Genomic DNA, 22,262 nt, shown 5'->3' on the forward strand with positions numbered 1-22,262 from the left:
CTTCTGATCACTCTGTGCCATTCATCGTCCCCTTCTGATCACTCTGTGCCATTCATCGTCCCCTTCTGATCACTCATGTGCCATTGATTGTCCCCTTCTGATCACTCTGTGCTATTCATTGTCCCCTTCTGATCACTATGTGCCATTCATTGTCCCCTTCTGATCACTCATGTGCCATTCATTGTCCCCTTCTGATCACTATGTGCCATTCATTGTCCCCTTCTGTTCACTGACTTACTTTTTTTTTGGCTTCTATGGCCGGGTAACAGACTCCGTTAGGGCAGGGATCAGCAGCTTGCTTGTCCTTCCTGGCACGGAGTCGCGGGCACATGTGCAGGCCTTTAAAGTCACTTTCAGTGACTTCAGTGGCAGGTATCGGTGGGTGTCCTATTTGCGGGGGGTGCTTTATTTTAATGTTTTGAGCAAAAATCGGGGGGTGGCTTATTTGATGGGGATGGCTTATCATCGGGGAAGCACGGTAGGTACGTTTAAAACCCCATGTCACTGACCTGTCCGCACTCCTGCGCTCATCCGCATTTGCCACTCAGCGTTTCCCAGTGCCATCAGGCAGGTAAGATGTGTTATAGGAGAAGAGACATCACTTGTCATCATTGCTGCTATACACACCTTCCAGAATAGGACTTCAGTTCCAATTTAATCTGTCCAGCAACTGATAGTTATTGTTCTGGTAATATTCTGTTTACAAATATAGTATTTGTTATGTTTTACATTGTCTGTATTCTGGATGTATGCCTTATATTCCTGCACACATTTATCAACTCACTTCTCTAAACAAGCAGACATTTAAGATCTTCCATTTCTCTTAGTATGAAGCTTGTCAATGTCATGATGTCAGCCAAGCAGCCAAACCAAACTTTACTTTGCCCAGACATTCATAAAAATAGAGGTTTGGATTTAATTCATCCCAGAAGGAAAAACACCTGAGGAAAAAAACAATGACAACGACAATTTTTGTGTCTTTAGTAGAAAAGAGCCTTTTTGGAGTTTTTTTTTTTTTAGATCTCTTTGAGTAATGCTGCAGATCTTTATTGCTGCCAGGAGAATGTGTACATGAACTGCTGTCTGATACCTGTAAGACATTGATCCTCAACCCGGATTCTTTCAGAGGATGAGCAAGTTGTGCCTTTTAGGTCAGTTTAAGCAACATTAATGATCTTTTTGGCTATCTGTAAGGGTGACATTCTTCCCACTGACCACCACACTAATGTACTGTAGCTATGGATAAAGTAATTTTTAGTAGGCGCTCTCTAAAGACCTGAAACGTATTTTGAGGTTTCCCTCGAATAGATTAAGAAACACTGCTGTAAGACCAGGGATTTTCACAAACATGAACATTCTTGGCTGCAGTTCTGCTCACATCAATGGAACAGGGAAGGATTGAGGGGCACGATTGCACACTGTTATTGTGAAAGTCCCATTTTACAAATTTAAAGATCAGGGAGGTTGCTATTGTAGAAAGGGACAGGCAATGTTTGTTCTGCAGTAACCCAACCTACCTGTCTAATCGGACAGGTGAAATGGTTGCCAGGAATACCCAGCAATCCCGGCTTCCCTTGTGTGTCCTGGGATAAATAAACTCCTGCTTTGTGTCATTCCTGTACCCCTACTTAAGAAGGTTGAAGGAGAAGAAGAAAGAAAAATGGCGGCACCCTGTGGTGGAACACAGATAAGTGAGTCTTGAGGTTGGACATACTTATACAACATGGCTAGAAGCTCCTTGGTGCACAGCTGAAGCACGGGTATCCATATTTACAGAAGGCTGCAGCTTACAAGGCCAGTGCACATTCCCCACCATACCCACAAGGTATTTTCCCATCTTATGGTGACCAACTAAAGGACTGAGGTAGAAAAGCCTGCTTTAGTTCTATAGACATGGGATGACACTCTCCCATATTGGCTGCTTTGATTGACTAGCCAAGCAATATAACGTTTTCCCAATGACTAATGCTTATTTTCATATAAGCTGACATCAGGATTGTGTTTTCTGCTCCTCCAATGTTCTTTGCGTGAGCATAGTATTCTTGTTTGTGGCACCAGCTGGACCAAAACACATTGTGAGCGCTCTGATATGTCTATTCACTTGTTAGGAATCTCTAACGTGTGCTTTTAGCTTCCTTATCAGGCAATATCTAATGTCTTGGAGGAGCTTAAACAAGAACTTCACCCAATAGGTAACACATATAATTTGGTAACATTACCAAGGTTACTGTGAATTATATCATAGTTAGTTACTGTATGTGAAACCCCCTATGAAACTGTGCAAATAATGCGGTCTACAATTTTTGTGATAAGGGAGGGGGGGTCACTTCTAAAGCAACCAGAAGATGATTATATGGTCTTACTATAATCAGGGTCTTATGGGGTTGTCTGTGATTTCTGCAGGCACTCCCTCACTCATCAAACATAAAAGAGAATCAATTAGAAGAATGGTAGTTTAAAAAAAAATCCAGAAGCTTTAGTGGTGATAGTAGGGAAGATAAATCTAAAGTATGATTTGCATTTCCCACCATGGTCCTTTTTCTTCTGTGAATGACTGAGTAGGGAAACTTAAACAGGCAACTTTACTTAAAGTGAACCTATCATTTTTTCAAATATAAAAGAGGCAAATAACCTATTTATAATGAGCAAAGAATGTTTTGTTTACTGTGGTGCTAAATACTGAATTGGATACCTATGTCACATGTACTAGGAGTCTTTGGCCTTTAGCTGATCACCCACATATACAGGAGGAAAAGGCCCCCGATCTTGTGCCTGCCCCGTGCAAGATAGAATGATGTAAGCAGAAGCCATAAGAAAAAGAAGATGGCAGCGATTGATGGTTCCTCTGTGCTAGGACGAAGGAAGAATCCAGGACGACGTGGGACCAAATAAAAATGGTCCCATGCCGTTCTGGATTCTTCCTTTGTCCTGGCACAGAGGAGGGATCAAGGGCTCTGCGTACGTAGAGGTAAGTGTAATTACCATACAGCTGGGTGCCACGCACTCGTCCCCGCTCCATAGAACAGAATGACAATGTACAGTGCTCTTTAGTTCATCTGTCCCCAGAAACAATCACAAAAGATTGTTTCCAGAAACAATCCCCTGACATTCATTGGACGTCTATACAAATGTGAGTTATCCTTTGGCAGACTGATGACATACCGTATATACTCGAGCATAAGTCGGTCGATCCGAGTATAAGCCGAGGTACCTATTTTTACCTTGGAAAACAGGAAAAATTGATTGACTTGAGTAAAAGCCAAGGGTGGGAAATGCTTCAGCTACTGGTTTCAATATTCAAAATAAATACCAAGAAAATTACATTAACCCCCCCCCCCCTTTTTTGCCACTTCTGTTCACTTCTACAAGTAAGGTTCACTTCCTTATTTTTTATAACCAATCTGCTCCCACTGAATCCAGAGCACTTTTTCTTTTAGCTCTGGTTTAGAAGATCTGAAACTACTAGCAGGGCTCACTGTGCAGGAGTCTGTGTGTGTTGTAGAGCCACATACAGTTTCAGATAATGCTGCTCTGTCTCATCACATTCAGTAGAGACAGAGCAGCATTATCTGAAACTGGCAGACTCCTTGCACAGTAAGCCCTGCTAGCAGCTGTGATCCCATGAACCAGAGCACCTAGAAACAAAAGTGCTCTAGATTCAGTGGGAGTATTTTCAGTGTGGTATTGCAGTACCTGTACCATTTAGCTGATAAAGGGGCCTGTGACGTCACTCCATCATGCCTGGGGTGGAGTAAGCTACTGCGGGGCACAGAAGAGGACTATTTTTTGGCAGGGAATGATGCTCCTAGGACATCAAGGATCCACCTGTTGGGGGATCATCATCAAACCATTTTATTCTTACTGAAGAATGATGCATGTAAACCCCTAAAGTCTTACTAAAAGCTTCTGCCAAATTCATGCCATTGAATTCATGCCATGTGGCCTACAGCAGTGGTCCCCAACCTTTTGGAGCTCACGGACCACTAAATGCATGGACTCCCAACGGTGCATGCATGGGGAGCCACTTCTCCCAGAGTGCCGATATGATGTCAGAATCCACCAACTCTCCCATTGCAGGTCTGAGCCTGCGATGGAAGAGTAGCCGGGTTGTGTCCAGAGAGGGTTGTGTCTTTCTCGCTGGGAGGTGCACTGGCCAGAGCCGCGGCCCACTAGTGTGCCATGGACCGGGGTTTGGGGACCCCTGGTCTACAAGGTACTGCAGGTTTGTCTGATTATTTGCTTCTGTGAAGAAATTTTATTCTTGTTATTGCTGTTGGATTCACAAAAGACATTATCTTTATATCACTGAATTGGATGGTAGATGGTGATGTGTTTGGTTCCCATCAGAAGACCAGAGGTGGTCAATATTACTTGCACTGACACAGTCTTTAAATCTTAGGTGCTCTGGATTTACTGCTGATCATTACCTTTCAAAATGTAAATCTTAGGAAGTTCTAGAATTATAAAATACTGTAGGCAGGGTAATATTTTCATTGCGTGATGTGTCACCATGAACCTGTATCATGCTCATACCACCTGGCACTGGGAATAAAGTGAACTTGTAAAACTATTGCCTATATTGTAAAACAGTTGCTTATATCCGCACCTGGCCAGCACTGAACTAAACATCTTGGAATGTAGAGGAAAGGCATTTTGTATATAATCTGAAAAAACTGTTTTTGGTTTCAGGAAAAGATTTCAGTGTATATTTAAATAAGCCCTGTTAGTCATACACTGGTCAGCATTTGCAGACTTCCAAGTAGTTTGGCACTCCTTCATTGCTGAATAACTGAGCAGCATTTCAGCTGAGATATCCCTTTTACTTGTATTAGTGTAACTGTACTTTATATAATTATGCTAAGTGGGTACTATAATAATCAAACTTCTTTTCCCATAGTAACGTTGTTCACTAATTGTGTTGCTGAAATGGAAGGGTCATTGGTTGAATGCCCTGAAATCTATTCCGGGGACTACCCCAAGCAGAATTTTATTCCCCCAGTCCACCAACATTGGCCATTGTTTTTCTTAATACTGAGACCACAGATTTGAAAACATCCCAACCCGCTGATCTTAGGCCTTTTGGTATCTTTAAATTATACTGGGACATTTTTTTCACTATCCATCAATGTAGGAGGCCTAATTATATATACTCCTTTCTGCTGCACTGCAATGTACACACTGTGGTATATTGCATAGTTCTGATTGTTACACTCTATGTGCTGTGCAGTAGCTTATGTTACTATGTTGTGTATTACATCCCAGCTAGACTGCAGACTCTACCGTGTGTGTGTGTGTGTGTATATATATATATATATATATATATATATATATATATATATGTGTGTATATATATATATATATATATATATATATATATATACATACACACACACACACAGTGGTACCTTGGTATAAGTCCTTAAACTGTTCTAGCTCCTTGGACTTATACCAAACAAATTTTTCCCATAAGAAATATAAGAAAAATTATTAAACCGTTACCATGAAAAAAATCTGATTGTTATTGGCATATTATACATTATTGCTGTATAAAATAATTTAAACACTGCTTAATACTGAAATACATAAATACAAAAACAATTGGATTAAATAAATGAAAATGTAACCTCACTTTACCTTGCTGAGAAGAGTCGAGTGCCTACTAGGATGGTGCTGAAAAGGGAGGAGGAGGAGATGTTATGTAACTCACAGAGAGATATAGTGCGGGTTGTTCCCTGAATGGTAGCAACTGGTATACTGACGCTCATGGGCAGTTGTGGCTTTGTCTTGAGAGAGGTAAATAAGGGTAGCGCCCGGTGTTGTGACTGATTTTGACCCATACAACTTCAAGCACAAAGGTTGTATACCAAGCAAAATTTTTTGTGTCCAAACAGGACTTATACCAAGTTGGACTTATTCCAAAGTGGACTTATACCGAGGTGCCACTGTATATGTATATATATATATATATATATATATATATATAATCATAGGCCATGCCAAAAATGCAGCACAATGACTGCAAGGTGTACTTCTTTCTTACCATGCAAAAATGGGAGGTATGCTCGAGGATTCTTTGCTGTTAATTTATACAACAGAACCCCACCTTCTGTATGAACTGCTTTGTTGGAGGCTATCAATGTTGTTTTGCCCTGCAGTATGCTTAATTAGACAGTGTGGGGTGACTGAGCTATTACCGGAGTGTGTGTAATTTTCTTTTAAAGGATTGAGTTGCATTACAGGTTTACAGAATATTATTACATGTAACTAAGTGTTACACAAGTTTCACAAGGGTTAAGCCGCATACACACGTGCAATTCTTGTCGTTGGAAAGGATCTTTCACGATCCTTTCCAACGATAAGAACCGCAAGATGCATGAACGAGTGCTGTACATACAGCACTGTTCTGCTCTATGGAGAGGGGAGGGGGAGATCGACAGAGCGGCACCCTGCTGCGCGCTCTCCCCCTTCCCTTGCATTAGGATCGCTCATCGTTCATCGTCCGTGGATCCGCCAGGACGGATCAACGGACGATGAACGACCTGGGCTGTACACACGCCAGATTCTTGCCCGATATCTGGCCGATGCCGATTATCGGGCGAGAAAAATTTGACGTGTGTACGCAGCTTTAGTGCTGTTACAAATATATGTCCTGATTCAAATTGCATGTTTTAACTTGGGAAAAAAAACAAATGATAGTAATTGTAAACAATGTGACTGAAATATTTATCACAAATTGCTTTCAGGTAATCTTTAGAGTAATGATGAAATGATGAATGATGATAGTAAAATGATGAAAAGGGTTCATTTTAAGTGTTGGCTACATTTTTAAACTTTCTCATGTTAGTTTTTATTGTGTCTCTTGTGTGTTTTTCATACACACTCCGTAGGCTAACAGATGATTTTAGAAGGACACACAGCAGATTGCACATCCTTAAGATCATACAGTGTACAATAGTGATGTAGTAGTAAGGTTGTGTCATTATAATGTAGAGTCAGGTTAGAGGAACAAAAGCAATGCATAGCAAAATAAGTATACATATGAAATCCATCTGATACCAATTTTCAAACATTGCATTACAGAGCATTAAAATATGTTATGAAATTGCAAACCAGGAGACAAACACTTAGGCCTTTGTCATCTATTACCATGTGCAGAGGGAGCTGAAGAAAGAAATTTGCTCATGTTGGCAGCTTTTTTCCCCCAGCATTTTGCACATTTTTTGCATTGTATCTAATCATTCCAACTTCCCATAATAAAGGCTGAAGTAACTCTAGGTAAAATTTAGTAGAGAAAAGGGCGAGGCATAGCACTATCAAAAGCAATTGTTAACTAAACTGTATAAATAGACCTTTGTCTTTTAGAAAATATGTACACTGTGGAATGCAGTTCTTGTAGAACCACTGAGAATTCTTCTGTACTGGTGAATGATACTATACATGTGAGTAGCTGGATAAGATAGGCAAAGCAGAGCTGTATTGGAAAAATGTGGGACCTTTATCTAGTAGTAATCTTTTTTTTTTTTTTTTTATTCTGAAAGATGGTACAGCTCCATATTCAAAGTTACTCATTTTTTCTCATTGATATGATTCGATTTGTTATAAGAAATGTAAAGAAATATTATTGTGCATGATTATTACCCTTAAAAATATACCTTGTGTTGTAAATTTCTCCTGGAAATAGCAATGCAATACCTAGCATTTCACATTGCTTGGCACTCGTTTGCCTATAACCTCATATCTACATATGTACTGTATGAGAGGTACTAATGAATATGACTGATTTGATATAAGGAAGCAAAGCCTTTTTACTAGGTCCTCATTCCTTGCAGCCCCACATACACAGAAACCAAACAAAAAAAATCCATGGCACGTCAGAAATGGGAAAAAAATCAGCTACATAGAGTTTGCAGGCAATATTAGTGACTCAATATTTGGTCTCTGTTGGTCTGTTTTGGGTGCAGCTTATTTTTTACATTCTCTCTGGTCCCTGAATAGTCTTTGGATGAAAAAAGGAATTTTATATTTGAGGGGATTTTACAAGCTTTGTGTAGCATATAAGTCCTTCTGATCTTGTCAAGGAACACAATACCAGCCTTCTAATAACATTCAGTGTTTTAGGAAAATGAAGGAAGTTGCCATTTGCATTGGCGTGTTAGGGCAGCCCATTAAAATGAATACAATACAACACGCCGCTCCAAAAATCATGTGTTTTATAATTTGCATGGTGTTCAGTGTTCTCCCCAACCCCATTTAGCTGGGCGCCACCACCTGGCACTTTTCAGTAACCACCAGGCTGTCTGACACCCACCTACAATTTTTTCCCACCCGGATTAAAAAAATTTCTGGGCTCAACACTGGTGTTTGCCTATTCCTAGGTTCCTGCTCCAGACGGAGTCTCTTCCTTATATTTATAGATTTATGACGAGATTTATCATTGTGGCTTTCTTTTGCATTCTGCTAGTGTGCTGTTATTAGGGATGCCCCTAAAACATAACTACCATAATTCTACAATCTTTTTTAGTTGACTAAATTCAATAAATCTGAGGGTTTACGTGCACTGGTTGTAATGTGTAAGAAATATAGGGTGTACTAGGTAATATTTTTTGCTAAAGACTCCCATTCAAAAACAGACATTACCAGGAATGAAATTCTGTCAAATGTACTATGTCAAAGATGCAAACAAAAGTTGTTGTTGGCTGTCTGTCTGTAAACCCAATTTTTTGGGCCTCCTCATAATCCCCCTCTACAAAAACTGGCTATGGCATTTTACATTTACAGCATTCTGTGTTTGTTATTTTTTGCTACCCAAAAATCAACGAAGCAGCACTGTCATTGGATCATTTTTTTTGTTTTTTTTTGTTCATTAAAAGCAAAACACATTGAACATTTCTGTTACTGATTGCCAGGAACCACAATCCGACTACCACAAGGAAATGGAATAACTGCTTTCCTCATCCTGTTAAAATAGAGACCTTTATGTGGCGCACATCTGCCATTTTTGAAGGCTGAGCAATGAACAGCATGATTAGTTGCTAGGGTGTGGGCTGTGTAGAATCCTACTGTAATTCTTGGAGAGAAAGAGTGCAGGCATCTGCCAAACACACTGGAGTTTAACCCACACCATGTGAAAAAGGAAAAGGTGATCTCTCTTTCACCATAATTATAGCTAATGACTTCTGTGAGTCCACCAGTTTTCCAAGGAAACTAAAATTGTGCAGCTCTTGTGTTTTTGCTTTATTTTTTTGTTTTAAACTGAAACTAACATACACTGCAATATTTTTTTGGGAATGTTTTATATTTATCTATCTATCTATCTATCTATCTATCTATCTATCTATCTATCTATCTATATATTGTTTTTTTTTGATAGGGGAGTTTTTTTTTAACCAGCTTTCTTACCAGTCTTTTGCCAAAAATCCCCACTAGAATGTGACATTTTCTGCGTTGCCCACACCGTTTACCAAGCCCAGATTTCTTAGGCAAACATGGCTGCTGTGACTCCTAGCCTGAGCCTCAGGCCACAGTAGTGGGCTAAACAAGTTGCTGTCAAGGAGCCTCAGGCTGCTTACTGGGGCCTGTTGGCCTACATACCCAGAGCAAGGAATGCAGAATTTACATGACCAGCATGAAACAGACCTCCAGTCAAGACCCTGTTGCACAGTGTGGCTATAGTTTGGCACACAACTTTATTTGCATCCAACAGTAAAATTCTGACAGTCTTTATTACAAATCTAGGATTTTTCCAGCCAAAACTGCATGCAGACAAAAGGAACTGCATACATTGTATAGCTTAATTTGGAGAGACTACCAGGATTTTTGTTTATCCAGCTTGTTTCAGCTAGCAAACTGCTTTAAATAATACCAAAGGAACAAGAATATCAAGGAGCATGTGTCCAAATCCTAAACCCTTGATTTTAGGCTAATGACTGGGTTTGATTCACAGTGTAGAAGATTTTGGCCACTAACATAAGTTGACCAAGGGGTGTCTTTCATATATTAGCTGTACTTAGACTTTTACTGTCTAGGGCAGTGGTGCCCCCAGTCCATGCCAGGTGAGTTGGGGGCCGCAAATGACAGGAGGCGTAAGCACCGGTGGCCCTCCTTACTTTGCTCTAAAGCTAGTCACAGTGTGACAGCAGGAGCACAGCCAGCGGGGGCACGGGTGGCTTTCCTTACACTGCTTACAGAGGAGCTGCTAAGAATGGCAGAGCAATGTATGTAAGGCTTATACTTCTCTGCCATTCCAGCAGCTTTGCCACCTGACAGCACACCAGCTCTCCTACATTACTCTGCTATTCTCAGCTAGTGTGCTGACAGGAGGCCGAGCTGCTGAGAATAGCAGAGTATTGTAAATGTTACTGGGCCCTGCTGTCAGAAAGGTTGGAGACCACTGGTCTAGGGCAGGGGTCAGCAACCTTTACTATCAAAAGAGCCATTTTGCCTCCTCTTCCACTAAAGAAAAATAGTCTGGAGCCGCAAAACATAACACAGTGAATAAACTTTTAAAAGTTTTAATATTTTTTTAATTTTACCTGTTAACAACAAGTGTGCATGTGTAGGCCTACTTTGAAATAAATTAAACACTGAACTATGCCCCTAGAAGCCTCCAGCTTCTAACGTATCATCCTGTTACATTACAAGCTGGAGGCTTCTAACGTAACAGGGTAGATTTTTTTGATGGGCAGAGTTCTTTATGTTCTGACGATGCCTTAGCGATGAAATTTTAAGGGGTGTTAGCCACAGCTGTCCCTCATTTGCAGCTTTAATTTTGTTCACCTGTACCCCCCAATCTTGAGTATTTGGGGTTCATGTGCTAGAAGCCTCCAGCAATGTGTAACAGGGTAGATTATTTTGATGGGCAGAGTTCTTTATTTTCTGACGATGCCTTAGCGATTCAATGTAGGTGGTGTTAGCCATAAGTGTCCCCCACTTGCACTTCTATTTTGGTCACCTGTACCGCCTCCCCCCCGTTCCAGAGAAATTGGGGTTCAGATGCTAGATGCTTCCAGCAATGTGTAACAGGGTAGATTTTTTTGATAGGCAGAGTTTTTATGAATTTTTAGGAGGTGTTAGCCACAGGTGTCCCGTACTTGCACCTCAAATTTGTTTCACCTGTACCCCCGTTTCCAGATAAATTGGGGTTTAGGTGCTAGAAGCCTCCAACAATGTGTAACAGGGTAGGGTTTTTTGATGGGTGGAGTTTTTAGGAGGTGTTAGCCACAGGTGTCCCCCACTTGCACCTCTAATTTTGTTCACCTGTACCCCCTTCCTGTTCCAGAGAAATTGGGGTTCAGGTGCCTCCAGCAATGTGTAACGGTAGATTTTTTTGATGGGCAGAGTTCTTTATGTTCTGATGATAGCCTAACAATTAAATTTTAGGGGGTGTTAGTCACAGGTGTCCCCCACTTGCACCTACATTTTTGATTTTGTACATCTCCCCATTCCAGAGGAATTGGGGTTCAAAGGAGGGGGATGTCATTGTACACACCCATTTGTACACGCCCCGTGGTAGATTTATTTCACTGGTAGATTTTTTTTCATTAGAACACCGGATAGGGAATCCCCCTCCTCCGCAGTGTCTTGGGAGGAAGGGGATCCCCCATCAGAGATCTCCCCGTGGCAGCCGAAGGGAGCCACAACAAGGAGGCTGAAGAGCCGCAGGTTGCAGACCCCTGGTCTAGGGGATGCACATAACTGGAAAGTTGGGTGCATAAATATACACTTTATTTAGTTTTTTCCTGTAAGTTTTCTAGCAAATGTTCAAGTTAATAAAGTTAATGAGTCTTTGAGTTTTCTTATGAAAAATGAAACATGTTTATTGTTTTTTTGCAGGTCAACTTTGTGGCATGCCAGTTGTTTGCTTTTGGTGTTGCTATTTGGTTCCGTACCTACCTGAACGCAGGCCATGCTCATGCTACTGTCCGTCATGCATTTGCCACCATCATTGGCATTTATCTTGCAGTATTTTGCTTTGGCTGGTAAGTAATCTTGATCTTTTTATCAGATATTATGCTGAAGGCACATACCTATTTAGTGACAAGTAAACTGTGGGTGGAATGTTTGTTAAGCACATTCAAGAACACGCTGTGGCAGAGAAGTCCTTCATTTATAGAAATGTGATTCTTTGTCCTAACTGAAACCATAAGCAATAAAATACTAAAAAGTTATAAATAAGTAGTTGGATTTAGAGTGTAACTCATGACATCTTGGGTGTGTTGCGGGACAGGATATTGTTTGTACAAACTTTGCCCTTTCTGCTGCCAATCCACCTACATCATTTGAAATGATTATTAGCTGTCAAATTCTTTGGGCTTGTCTGTTTAGGGTTTAGATTTAAATGTTACAATTATGTTATCAGTTTTTTGTCACTGAGCAAAAACATGATTTAGTATACCGTATTTTTCGGACCATTAGACGCTCCGGACTATAAGACGCACCAGGTTTTCCGCACGGGAAAACAAGAAAAAAAAAATTCATTTGATTTCCCCTGAGATCCAGCGTGCGGCACTTGTGCCCGCCCATGAAGGCGGCGCTGATCGGCATTCATGAAATCAATCGGCGCCGCCTTCATGGGCGGGCACAAGTGCCACACGCTGGAAGACAGGGAAACACAGAGGAGGAACACAGACAGAGGCAGATAGCAGCCTCCTACAGAGGAGGAACACAGACATTGGCTGCTATCTGCCTCTGTCTGTGTTCCTCCTCTGTGTTTCCCTGAGACCTAGCGTGCGGCACTTGTGCCCGCCCATGAAGGCGGCGCTGATCGGCATTCATGAAATCAATCGGCGCCGCCTTCGTGGGCGGGCACAAGTGCCGCACGCTGGAACACAGAGGAGGAACACAGACATTGGCTGCTATCTGCCTCTGTCTGTGTTCCTCCTCTGTGTTTCCCTGTCTTCCAGCGTGTGACACTTGTGCCCGCCCACAAAGGCGGCGCCGATTGATTTCATGAATGCCGATCGGCGCCGCCTTCATGGGCGGGCACAAGTGCCACACGCTGGAACACAGAGGAGGAACACAGACATTGGCTGCTATCTGCCTCTGTCTGTGTTCCTCCTCTGTGTTTCCCTGTCTTCCAGCGTGTGACACTTGTGCCCGCCCACAAAGGCGGCGCCGATTGATTTCATGAATGCCGATCGGCGCCGCCTTCATGGGCGGGCACAAGTGCCACACGCTGGAAGACAGGGAAACACAGAGGAGGAACACAGACAGAGGCAGATAGCAGCCTCCTACAGAGGAGGAACACAGACATTGGCTGCTATCTGCCTCTGTCTGTGTTCCTCCTCTGTGTTTCCCTGTCTTCCAGCGTGTGACACTTGTGCCCGCCCACAAAGGCGGCGCCGATTGATTTCATGAATGCCGATCGGCGCCGCCTTCATGGGCGGGCACAAGTGCCGCACGCTGGGACACAGGAAGAGGACACTGGCTGCGGGGACCGGCGGGGATACAGGTAAGTAAAAAAATATGCATTCGGACCATAAGACGCACCCTGATTTTCCCCCCACTTTAGGGGGAAAAAAAGTGCGTCTTATGGTCCGAAAAATACGGTAAATGCTTTAATGTAATATTTTTACAAAGTGTCAAGTTACTTCTATTTGCATCTGAATATAAAGATTTTATGCATAAGAAAGTGCAATGAAGCATTTTTTTTATCATTTAGCTACTGCAGACAATAGTGGAAACAGTCAAGGTTCTCGTTGATGCCAGACCTAGCATAGTACTGGGGTTTGTGTTTTTAGAATCATCATGCTTCAGCTAGAATCATGAAAAAAGTGGGTTAGCAGGTTTTGCAAGTCTCAGTAAATATGATATTGTTCTAGACTTCACTGCATAACTATATACTTTGCACAATCTGTGCAGAAATATATATTGGGCCAACCATGGATAGATATCTTCCCAATAACAATAAGTTGGAAGATATTTGTCCTTTGTTACTTTGTGAAAATAGTGGAATACAAGTTTAGTAGAGTGTTCTTCCATTTAAATGTTTTTATGTTTAAGTTTTTTAATGTTTTTATTTTCTAAATGTTCATAAATGATCTTCCTATTACCCAAAAGTTTTTCCCTTTTTTCAACTACTGTCATTTTAGTCACTATTCACTTTTTTGTAGTGGTACTTTTTTTTTAATACATCTTGTTTCTGGTTTTCTTAAAGTATTTTCTGTTATATAGTCTATATTTTTTTGAACTACAATTGGTAAACCTCTGTAATGCTACACTTTTACAGCTCATATGGAAACAAAGTAGTAAATGTATGCTGTTCTTTAATTTTAGGTACTCTTTGCACATTTTCACACTGGTAATTGTGTGCTACTTCATCATGATTAATTCAAGTTCAGAAAAAGTTCACAGGTAAGAGTATATGTGTTTTGCTTTATTTGCATTGTAATCCGTTGTACATACTGCATATCATACCATATAAAGGCTAAGGATAGATATAACTTCATATTGTACGGGTAAACCCATTTGGCTAGTCCTATACGTTGGGTGTGTTTTTGGAATTCTGCTTTTTGGCCCCAGTGGTATGGTGTTGATAAGTGGACAGAAATTTTAAATTATTTTTTTTGCATTGTGGGTATATCTCTTCTGAAGACACAACAGGAAGTAATAGCAAATCTTTTAGAAATAAGGATGCATTCCGTCTTAACAGCTGTCAGTGGAACAGATGTTGGAAAAGTTTGCATCTATTTCTGTTCTGGTGACAATGGTTAGGTGTCATATTTCCCATTGTTCTTTAGTTAAATTTTCAATTGTCTTGAAAAGGGTGAATGAGCCCAGCAGACACACAAACAATGATAAAAATATTATAACATGCCAGAAATGAAAACTTTAACCAGAACTGCAAAACAAACAAAAATTTTGGTTTTGGATATATCTATCTTCAAACGTCTCTGGCTGTCCTGGACGCCTTATTATTATTTTGTAAAAACTGAGTACCAACCACCAGCTAACCTTGGCAGCCTCAATGGTAAATATTGGTTGCAAAATTCTGCATTCACCCAGAAATGATTCCATTATAAGCATGTCCTTTGCATTGGGCAGTTACTTTTTCTCTGTCTTTGTCAGTTTTAAAAATGTTGGCCATATTTATAACAACAAATGTATTTGCTAATTGTAGAAATTTATAGTTCAGCATAAACACAGATTGAAATTTGTCCTTAGGGATTTATATTCATGCGCTGACTAATCTTGTAATAAATATAATTGTAAATTGTACCTTCCGTAAACCGAGTGCTTTTTTTTTATACAGGTACTCTTTTATAACGGCATTGAGTTATCTAACATTGTGCCAAGTTAACAGAGTGTACATATTCAACTATGGCATCCTCGCTACAGACTTCTCTGGGTAGGTGCATTCAGTCAACTGTTAGCTATACAGAATACAGAGTTTTTTCTGTAGGCAATATATACAAAAAAATGTGCTTTTCAAAACAATACATGCTGTCATAAAATAGACATTATGCACATTTAGGCCTATTAATATATTTACAGGTATTCCCCGGGATTACATTTGAGATAGGGACTGTAGGCTTGTTCTTAAGTTGATTTTGTATGTAAGTCGAAACATGTACATTATTTTATTAAATTATTAGGCAGCATGATGTCAGTTACCATATAAAATCCTCACTGTCAGTTAATCAAAGAAAATCAAAGAAAAAAAAATCTTTATGGAGCCTAGAGATTTATTAATTTCTGGAGCAAGTTGTGCTTTGATATGCAAAAAGAAACAACTGCAGAGTTTGTCTTGATCATTAAAGAGTTACAAGAGGCCTCAGCTGTGTTTAGCAAAAGATTTCTTCCTTGTCTTGCACACAAGAGAGCAGGGTTGGTATCTAGGAGTCATCTGTCCGTCTGTCCTTAACCCTGGAACTACCTGTAATGCAAACCTTTTTAACATGCCTATTCAGCCCCTGAATAACTCGTGCAGTTACTCACTATTTAAACTTTTGTTCTTGCATATGATAGAGGCCACACTACCAGCATTGCTGCTTGCAAACACACAGGCCTGTAATGCACTACTCAGGCTTCAAGTGCTGCATTGTGAGATAGGAGAACAGGTCTAGGAGTATACCCGGAGACACTCAAGTGAACCTTATGTTGATTCCTTCTATATGGAATGCCTCGTCGTTAGTTGCCAGTGTGTATAATCAGTACAAGTTTGCTTTGAGGTGAACCTGATTTTAAAGGTAACATCAAAGCAAATATCTTGTGTTTACAACACAATCCCTGTGTTTTAACCAAACCAATGTCCTTGTGGTAACCCAGGCATCTGAAGCTTTGATTCTGTCCTGTTTTGCCATTTAAAAAGTGATTAAAAGTGTGTGTTTAAATTCTGTATTTTTATGTTTGGATAGAGCTGGGAAAAGGTAGACCTTTGGGCAGAATAATATTTTTTTTGTATTTCCATAGGCTAGATTTCACGCTAATTAATTATGTACATTTTGCTCAGATCTACTGAGTGGTATGAAGGAATATTTGATAATGTATTTTCTCTTGTAGACCATTGATGATTGTTACACAGAAAATCACAACGCTGGCTTTCCAGTTACATGATGGTAAGCAGACTTTAAAGATGAACTAAATATAGTTTACACTGACCTGTCCCTGTTCTGTCACCAGTGACGCTACCTTCTTTTCTTTATTGTTTCGATCTTCAGCCATCTTGATTGGCCAGGTTGGGATGATGTAACTCCTGCATAGGAGCACGGGAGTTCATTCAGTCCTGGCAGCCACAGGTGAACGCAGGATGAGCCGGATATCCTGGCTACCAACACTGAGCTCATGCTTAGCTCAGAAATTGTGATGGTTAAAGCGAGCGATCAGGCAGGTGAGTATGTTTTATTGCTGATGGGACATCACCCGTACATCTCTGCAATAAAGCCCTGCCTAATTGCGAAGTGAAATTTTATTTCCTTTAAAGCAGATTAGTCATTTTTACTAAAACAAAAAAGTTCATACCACTTGCTGGAGCTATGGTAGCAGAACAAGTTTTAATTGGGGTCTACAAAAAATAATAATGTGAAAAGGCAATAACCCATTATATTAAAAAAAATGCAATTTTAAAAAGTTACTGTTCATATCATCTCTGGAAAGATTTACTATCACTACCTGTATTGACAAAAAGTGTGGGAAATCTTCCTAATGGGGGATAAAGACTGCAAATTTAAACCTTTGCCTTTGCCACTCTGTCCAAAAAATTAAAGTTTGGGTTGGTGTTGAGCTTGAGGTTTGGACTTTCATTATAGGTGATTTTTTTTTCACTTTTTATTTTACTTTACATCAATTTCTGATTTGATAAAATGATCAGATAATTTGGAAAAGGCAATGATTCTGCAGCAATAGATATTACAGCTAGCGCTGGTATTACTTTTGGCTTTGTAGTTGCTTTTTACCCTCTGGTTCGTTTCTATAGCTTGGAGAAACTTCCTATGCATAAAGAAAAGACCTGGTAACTACATTTCATATTTGTCATTGTGTGTAATATATATAGTCTGACTATCAGAATATAAAAAACACTGACAGGTGAGGAGAAATACACTGATTACCATATTACAATGGGCAGAACTGAAATACAGAGCAATGAAAAAAAGGTGGAATGGTTTGACATACATTAGTGCTGGAACCCTTAAAATTTTTTTCTATATTTTGATGTGAATCTACTTTAAAGACACATTTGAAAATCAGATGATGTTTTCTGTCACATTAACATAACAATATAGAATATTTTCAGTGGTTCACAAACTTTCAAGAACCACGTTACCATGTTTTACCACATGAATGGCTGGTTGCTTGTTTTCATATGGGGAGGAGATGACTGCAGGATGCACTATGGGCCAGTTGGCGCAATGTGTCTTAAAGTATATGCTGCTATGGTTTGGTGCCAGATACCACAGGACGCTTTCAGAGGCTTTGTAGTGCCAAAACATTTTTTGAAGCCAGAAGTGGAACCTAAACAAAACTGTTTTATCCCCAGCCCCTTTTAGCTGGGTGCAACACCCAGCATTTTTCGGTAACCACCCGTCTGTATTTGGGTGTTTACCAAAAAGTTTGGTCACAATACAGGCGCTGTCACCCGCCTACAGCTTGTTCCCTCCAAGCTTAAAAAATTTCTGAGGACAATACTGCAATATTATATAGGTGCTTCTAATGTGTTTGTTGATCACAGTATATCCATACTACTTGCAATGTTTCCTTTTCAATTTCAGCCAGTAGTCATTTTTGTGTTTTTTTTCTTTTAAAGGGATGAGTCAGAATCTTCAGTCACGCACCAAGCAGCAACTCCAAAACTGTATAGAGTAAGACATTTTTAAATGCATAATATTATTTATAGATGAATGTGTTTGAAATAACAACTTTGGAGAAATGCATGGATTAAATGAACAATCCATGTGACCATGTATGTGAGTGTTTGTACTTGCTCTTCTTAGCTTTGTGTCCTCGCATGATAACAAAGTGGACATATCATAACCTCTGTTTTCATGATTGGCGGAAGGGAAAGAATTCCTTACTGTGAGAAAGAATGCCTAAAACACTTTTAAATTTTATGACCACTGTATAGTGCAAAAAGCCTCTTTTAGGCCAAAACAGTTTTTTTTTTTTTTTTTTTACATGGATAAAGTAGGGAAACACTAAAAATGTCACAATTTAAGTTCTGTACTGATTTTATAAAGATTCCACTTTATACAAAATGTGAGGGGAAATCTCACTGGGGAAAAGACAGCAACAATTCAACAGGGAGACCACCCATGCCAGTAAGATAGCAACTGAAACTGGAATATTAACCAGGGTGGAAAAAAAACCCAAAAAACACATGGCTGTGAAATTAGTGCATGTGTGTGTGTGTGTGTATATATATATATATATATATATATGTGTATATGTATATAAATATATGTTTGTATATATATATATATATATATATTTTGTGACACCAAGGCAGGATTGGAGGTGGAAGGGAGATATATTTGCCCAGGATTCCTCTTTTGTGTCAGGTATATTTGCCCAAGATTCCTGTCCTGTGTGAAGTAGCAGGTGGAAGACTCTCACCTGTGAGATAATTGTGTGAAAAAACACTGAGGGTGGGGAACTCATTCAGTGGCTTGGCTTGGAGAGACACAGACAGGGGTTTGTGTCAGTGCAGCTCTATTTGGAGAGACACAGACAGGGGTCTGTGTGAGTTCAGCTCTGTTTGGAGACACAGCCAGGTGGACTGTGTGAGCGAGCTCTGCTGGAGACACAGACAGTCGGTCTGTGAGGGAGCTCAGCTGAGAGACTCAGAAAGTCAGTCTGGGTGAGTGAGCTCAAAAGTGAGTAGAAGGTTGCTGAAAGCTTGTTTTTGAGCTGACAGGGAGAAGCCCTCCAGCTGGTAGACAGGGATGTCTGATGTATAGTAAGTGCCGGACAGGCAAGGTTTTCTTTTGCTGTTTTGTTATTTTATCTGCAACCTTCAGCTGATCTGAATTGGATGAACCAGACAAGTGTCTTTTGACCCTAGCAAAGGCGATCCTGAGCATAACCCCTCACAATATATAATATATATATATATATATGTGTGTATGTATATGTGTGTATATGTGTATATATATATATAATATGCCAAAAATAAAATTTCCACATCCTATCCAGTGCCTTTTCCTATAGGGGTATGTCTCTTTGGGTGTAAAGAAAGACTCCTATATTTAGTGAGATACTTGTGTAAGGGTGCATCCTTCTCATGTTATATTAGCTTTGCATGCATGCTTGTAAGTTTGGAGAGTTTGGGATCATTCCATTCCCCTTGCTGTTACTACTCTATTGGTTGTTGACAATGACACTCTTAAGTACTGTCCTTGATGGCTAATAAGTACCCCTGATGGTAAATAAAAGTGGCAGGTCTAACAGACAAAACAAATCACTTTCAAATAAATAGGTATAACCCAAGCTGAACAAAACTCATGTTATGTATTTGACAAGCTGACAGAACACCTTGTATATAGTATTCTAAAGTTAAAAGTTGACTTAGTTTGACATGACTTTAGCTTTTCTTACTGCATCAAGTCAATGTATTTGACCTGTGAAACCAAACTATTAAAAAAAATTACTTATATAACTCCATATTTTTGAAAGTGGTAACACGTTTTGTTCCCTTTCTAGGCTTCTAAAAAGTGGTGAATTGAAATACCCTAATACTTGTAAAGTGGTCCTCAAAAGCTTAATGGCCCCATTTCTGTATAACAGACTGTTCCTTCTTTAATAAGCTTTAAATTACCAGAGCTAGGTAAATGATGTGGGTGTCGTTTTTCTGTATAAAAAACTTCAGATAGGGTAATTAGAAACGTTTAAAATCTCCTAGTTGAGCTAAACTGCTTTAGTAAAAATAGTAATAGTGTTCCAGGTCTAGCAATCAGAATAATAGATAGGTCTTTTAAATGTGGAAATCTTTGACCCTACTTAGATAAGCAGATTGAAAATAATTAGTTTTTAGCCTTTCTTGTATGGGATAATGGCGTTACAAAATATCCAGTTTTTTGAGTAAATGGCGTCTGAAGCAAGACTGAATATTCTTTACCTTATAATTTATTTTACCCTTTCAGTTCTTAGGGTTTACATATCAGGACATAAAAACATCTGGTCTTTTGCATGTTCTAAAAATAACTTGCAATAACTTAATGTAGTTGTTTTCTGTATGACTTTATTACATTGCTTTAGTTCTTTGAGGTTTGTGGACCTTCTTTTATACACAGCTCACTTAAGGTTCCACCACAGCATTTTGTTTGGGTAGAGATTCAGATTTTGACTGGGCCCAATACAGCACCTTGACTTTTTCTCTTTTTTCAGCCATTCTGTTTTAACTTTGTGGCTGTGCTTGGGATTATTTGCCTGTTGCATCACCCAAATTCAGACAAACTGTTGCACAAATGGTCTCACAGTTGACTCTAGTATACTTTGGTGTACAAAGGAGTGATGATGGTGAACTCAATGACTGCAAGGTACCTAAGTCCTGTGGCTGCAAAACAAGCCCAAAATCATCACCCCTCCACCACTATGCTTAACAATTTGTATCGGGTGCTGACATTCTGCGTTTGGTTTTATTAAACAAAGCCATGTACATTATGGCCAAACATCCCCACTTCTGCATGTGTCACCACGGACATATTTCATGTGTCTGTATGTTTCAACCTGCATTAATGAGCTCAATAAACACGTTTTTGAAGTTAAGTATCAAAGCCAGTCTTGTAAACATGGAAAAAAGAGCAAAAGCTCCATATTATATCTGGAATGGTAAAAAAAAATATTCATATGCAATATTTCGCATAACCTGACTGGATGTTAGCCTGATAATTGAAGAAAATACATACAATAAAAAAAATGAATTTTAGGTTGCCAAAGATAATGTAAATTGTACTTTTACACATTTTTATTGTATTGAACATGGTTTACTTTCTGGAAATTAGGCAGTGTCTGAAAGTTAGACCTTTAGTATTTTAAATAAATAAAAAAGTATAAAAACTTATAGTATTTTAAATAATGGTTACATACCTAGAATTGATTTCTTGTTTCTTCAGGAAGAGGCCAACTCTTTTGGAGTACCTTAGTTACCACCTGAATTTTATGAGTATCCTTGCTGGGCCTTGCAGCAGTTTCCAGGACTATATTTCCTTTATTGAAGGACGTCATATACAATCAAAGTTAAAGGATGTCAACTTGAAAGAAAAAGGTTACGTGCAGGATCCTTCCCCAAATGTGAGTACTAAAGGTATACAACTTATTTTCTGACCTTTTATATAAAAAAAAAAAAAAAAAAAAAAAAAAAAAAAGCTTGTGCTTGTAAACTGTACTAGTGCTGTTTTGGTTGAATTTAAATGGTCAGGAACAATATTGTTCCCTATTGTGAGTTTATAAAGCTGTACTTTGTTATTCTGACCATCTGTAGCCATGTTGATTATGCCGAACTCCAGGCAGTTATAGAGGACACACATGATTACATTCTTTTTTTATTTGTATCCAGTGTAAATATCCAAAGTTGACCTGGTAGCAGACTGGGAGAGAGAGGGGCAATACTAGGAGTCAATTACATTAGCAAAGGTTCTGACAAATGGCAAGTTGATGGGAAGAGAGCTGTAAAAATCTTAGAAATGGATAGAAAAAAACATCATGTGCTAGTTAAACATCAAAACACACAAGGCCCATATCTATGCATTTTCATTTATCTGTCTGCCTGAAGTTTAGGCTTAAGTTGACTCATTTAGGGTTTGCATTGATTTGGTATACACATATACCAA

General features: G+C 39.5%; 1 protein-coding gene across 1 annotated transcript in view; it reads left to right on the forward strand.

Annotated features, from left to right (window-relative positions):
• The window catches only part of MBOAT1 (membrane bound glycerophospholipid O-acyltransferase 1), a 36,112-nt gene that overhangs the window by 1,257 nt on the left and 12,593 nt on the right, over positions 1–22,262 (forward strand). Inside the window, exons 2-7 of the mRNA XM_072411626.1 lie at positions 11,833–11,978; positions 14,275–14,352; positions 15,251–15,346; positions 16,501–16,556; positions 18,242–18,296; positions 21,546–21,723. Coding sequence (XP_072267727.1) covers positions 11,833–11,978; positions 14,275–14,352; positions 15,251–15,346; positions 16,501–16,556; positions 18,242–18,296; positions 21,546–21,723 — 609 coding nt within the window. The remainder of the gene's footprint in view (positions 1–11,832; positions 11,979–14,274; positions 14,353–15,250; positions 15,347–16,500; positions 16,557–18,241; positions 18,297–21,545; positions 21,724–22,262) is intronic.

Source organism: Pyxicephalus adspersus, chromosome 5 (genome assembly GCF_032062135.1).
Source record: "Pyxicephalus adspersus chromosome 5, UCB_Pads_2.0, whole genome shotgun sequence".
In the NCBI taxonomy this organism is placed as follows: Eukaryota; Metazoa; Chordata; class Amphibia; order Anura; family Pyxicephalidae; genus Pyxicephalus; species Pyxicephalus adspersus.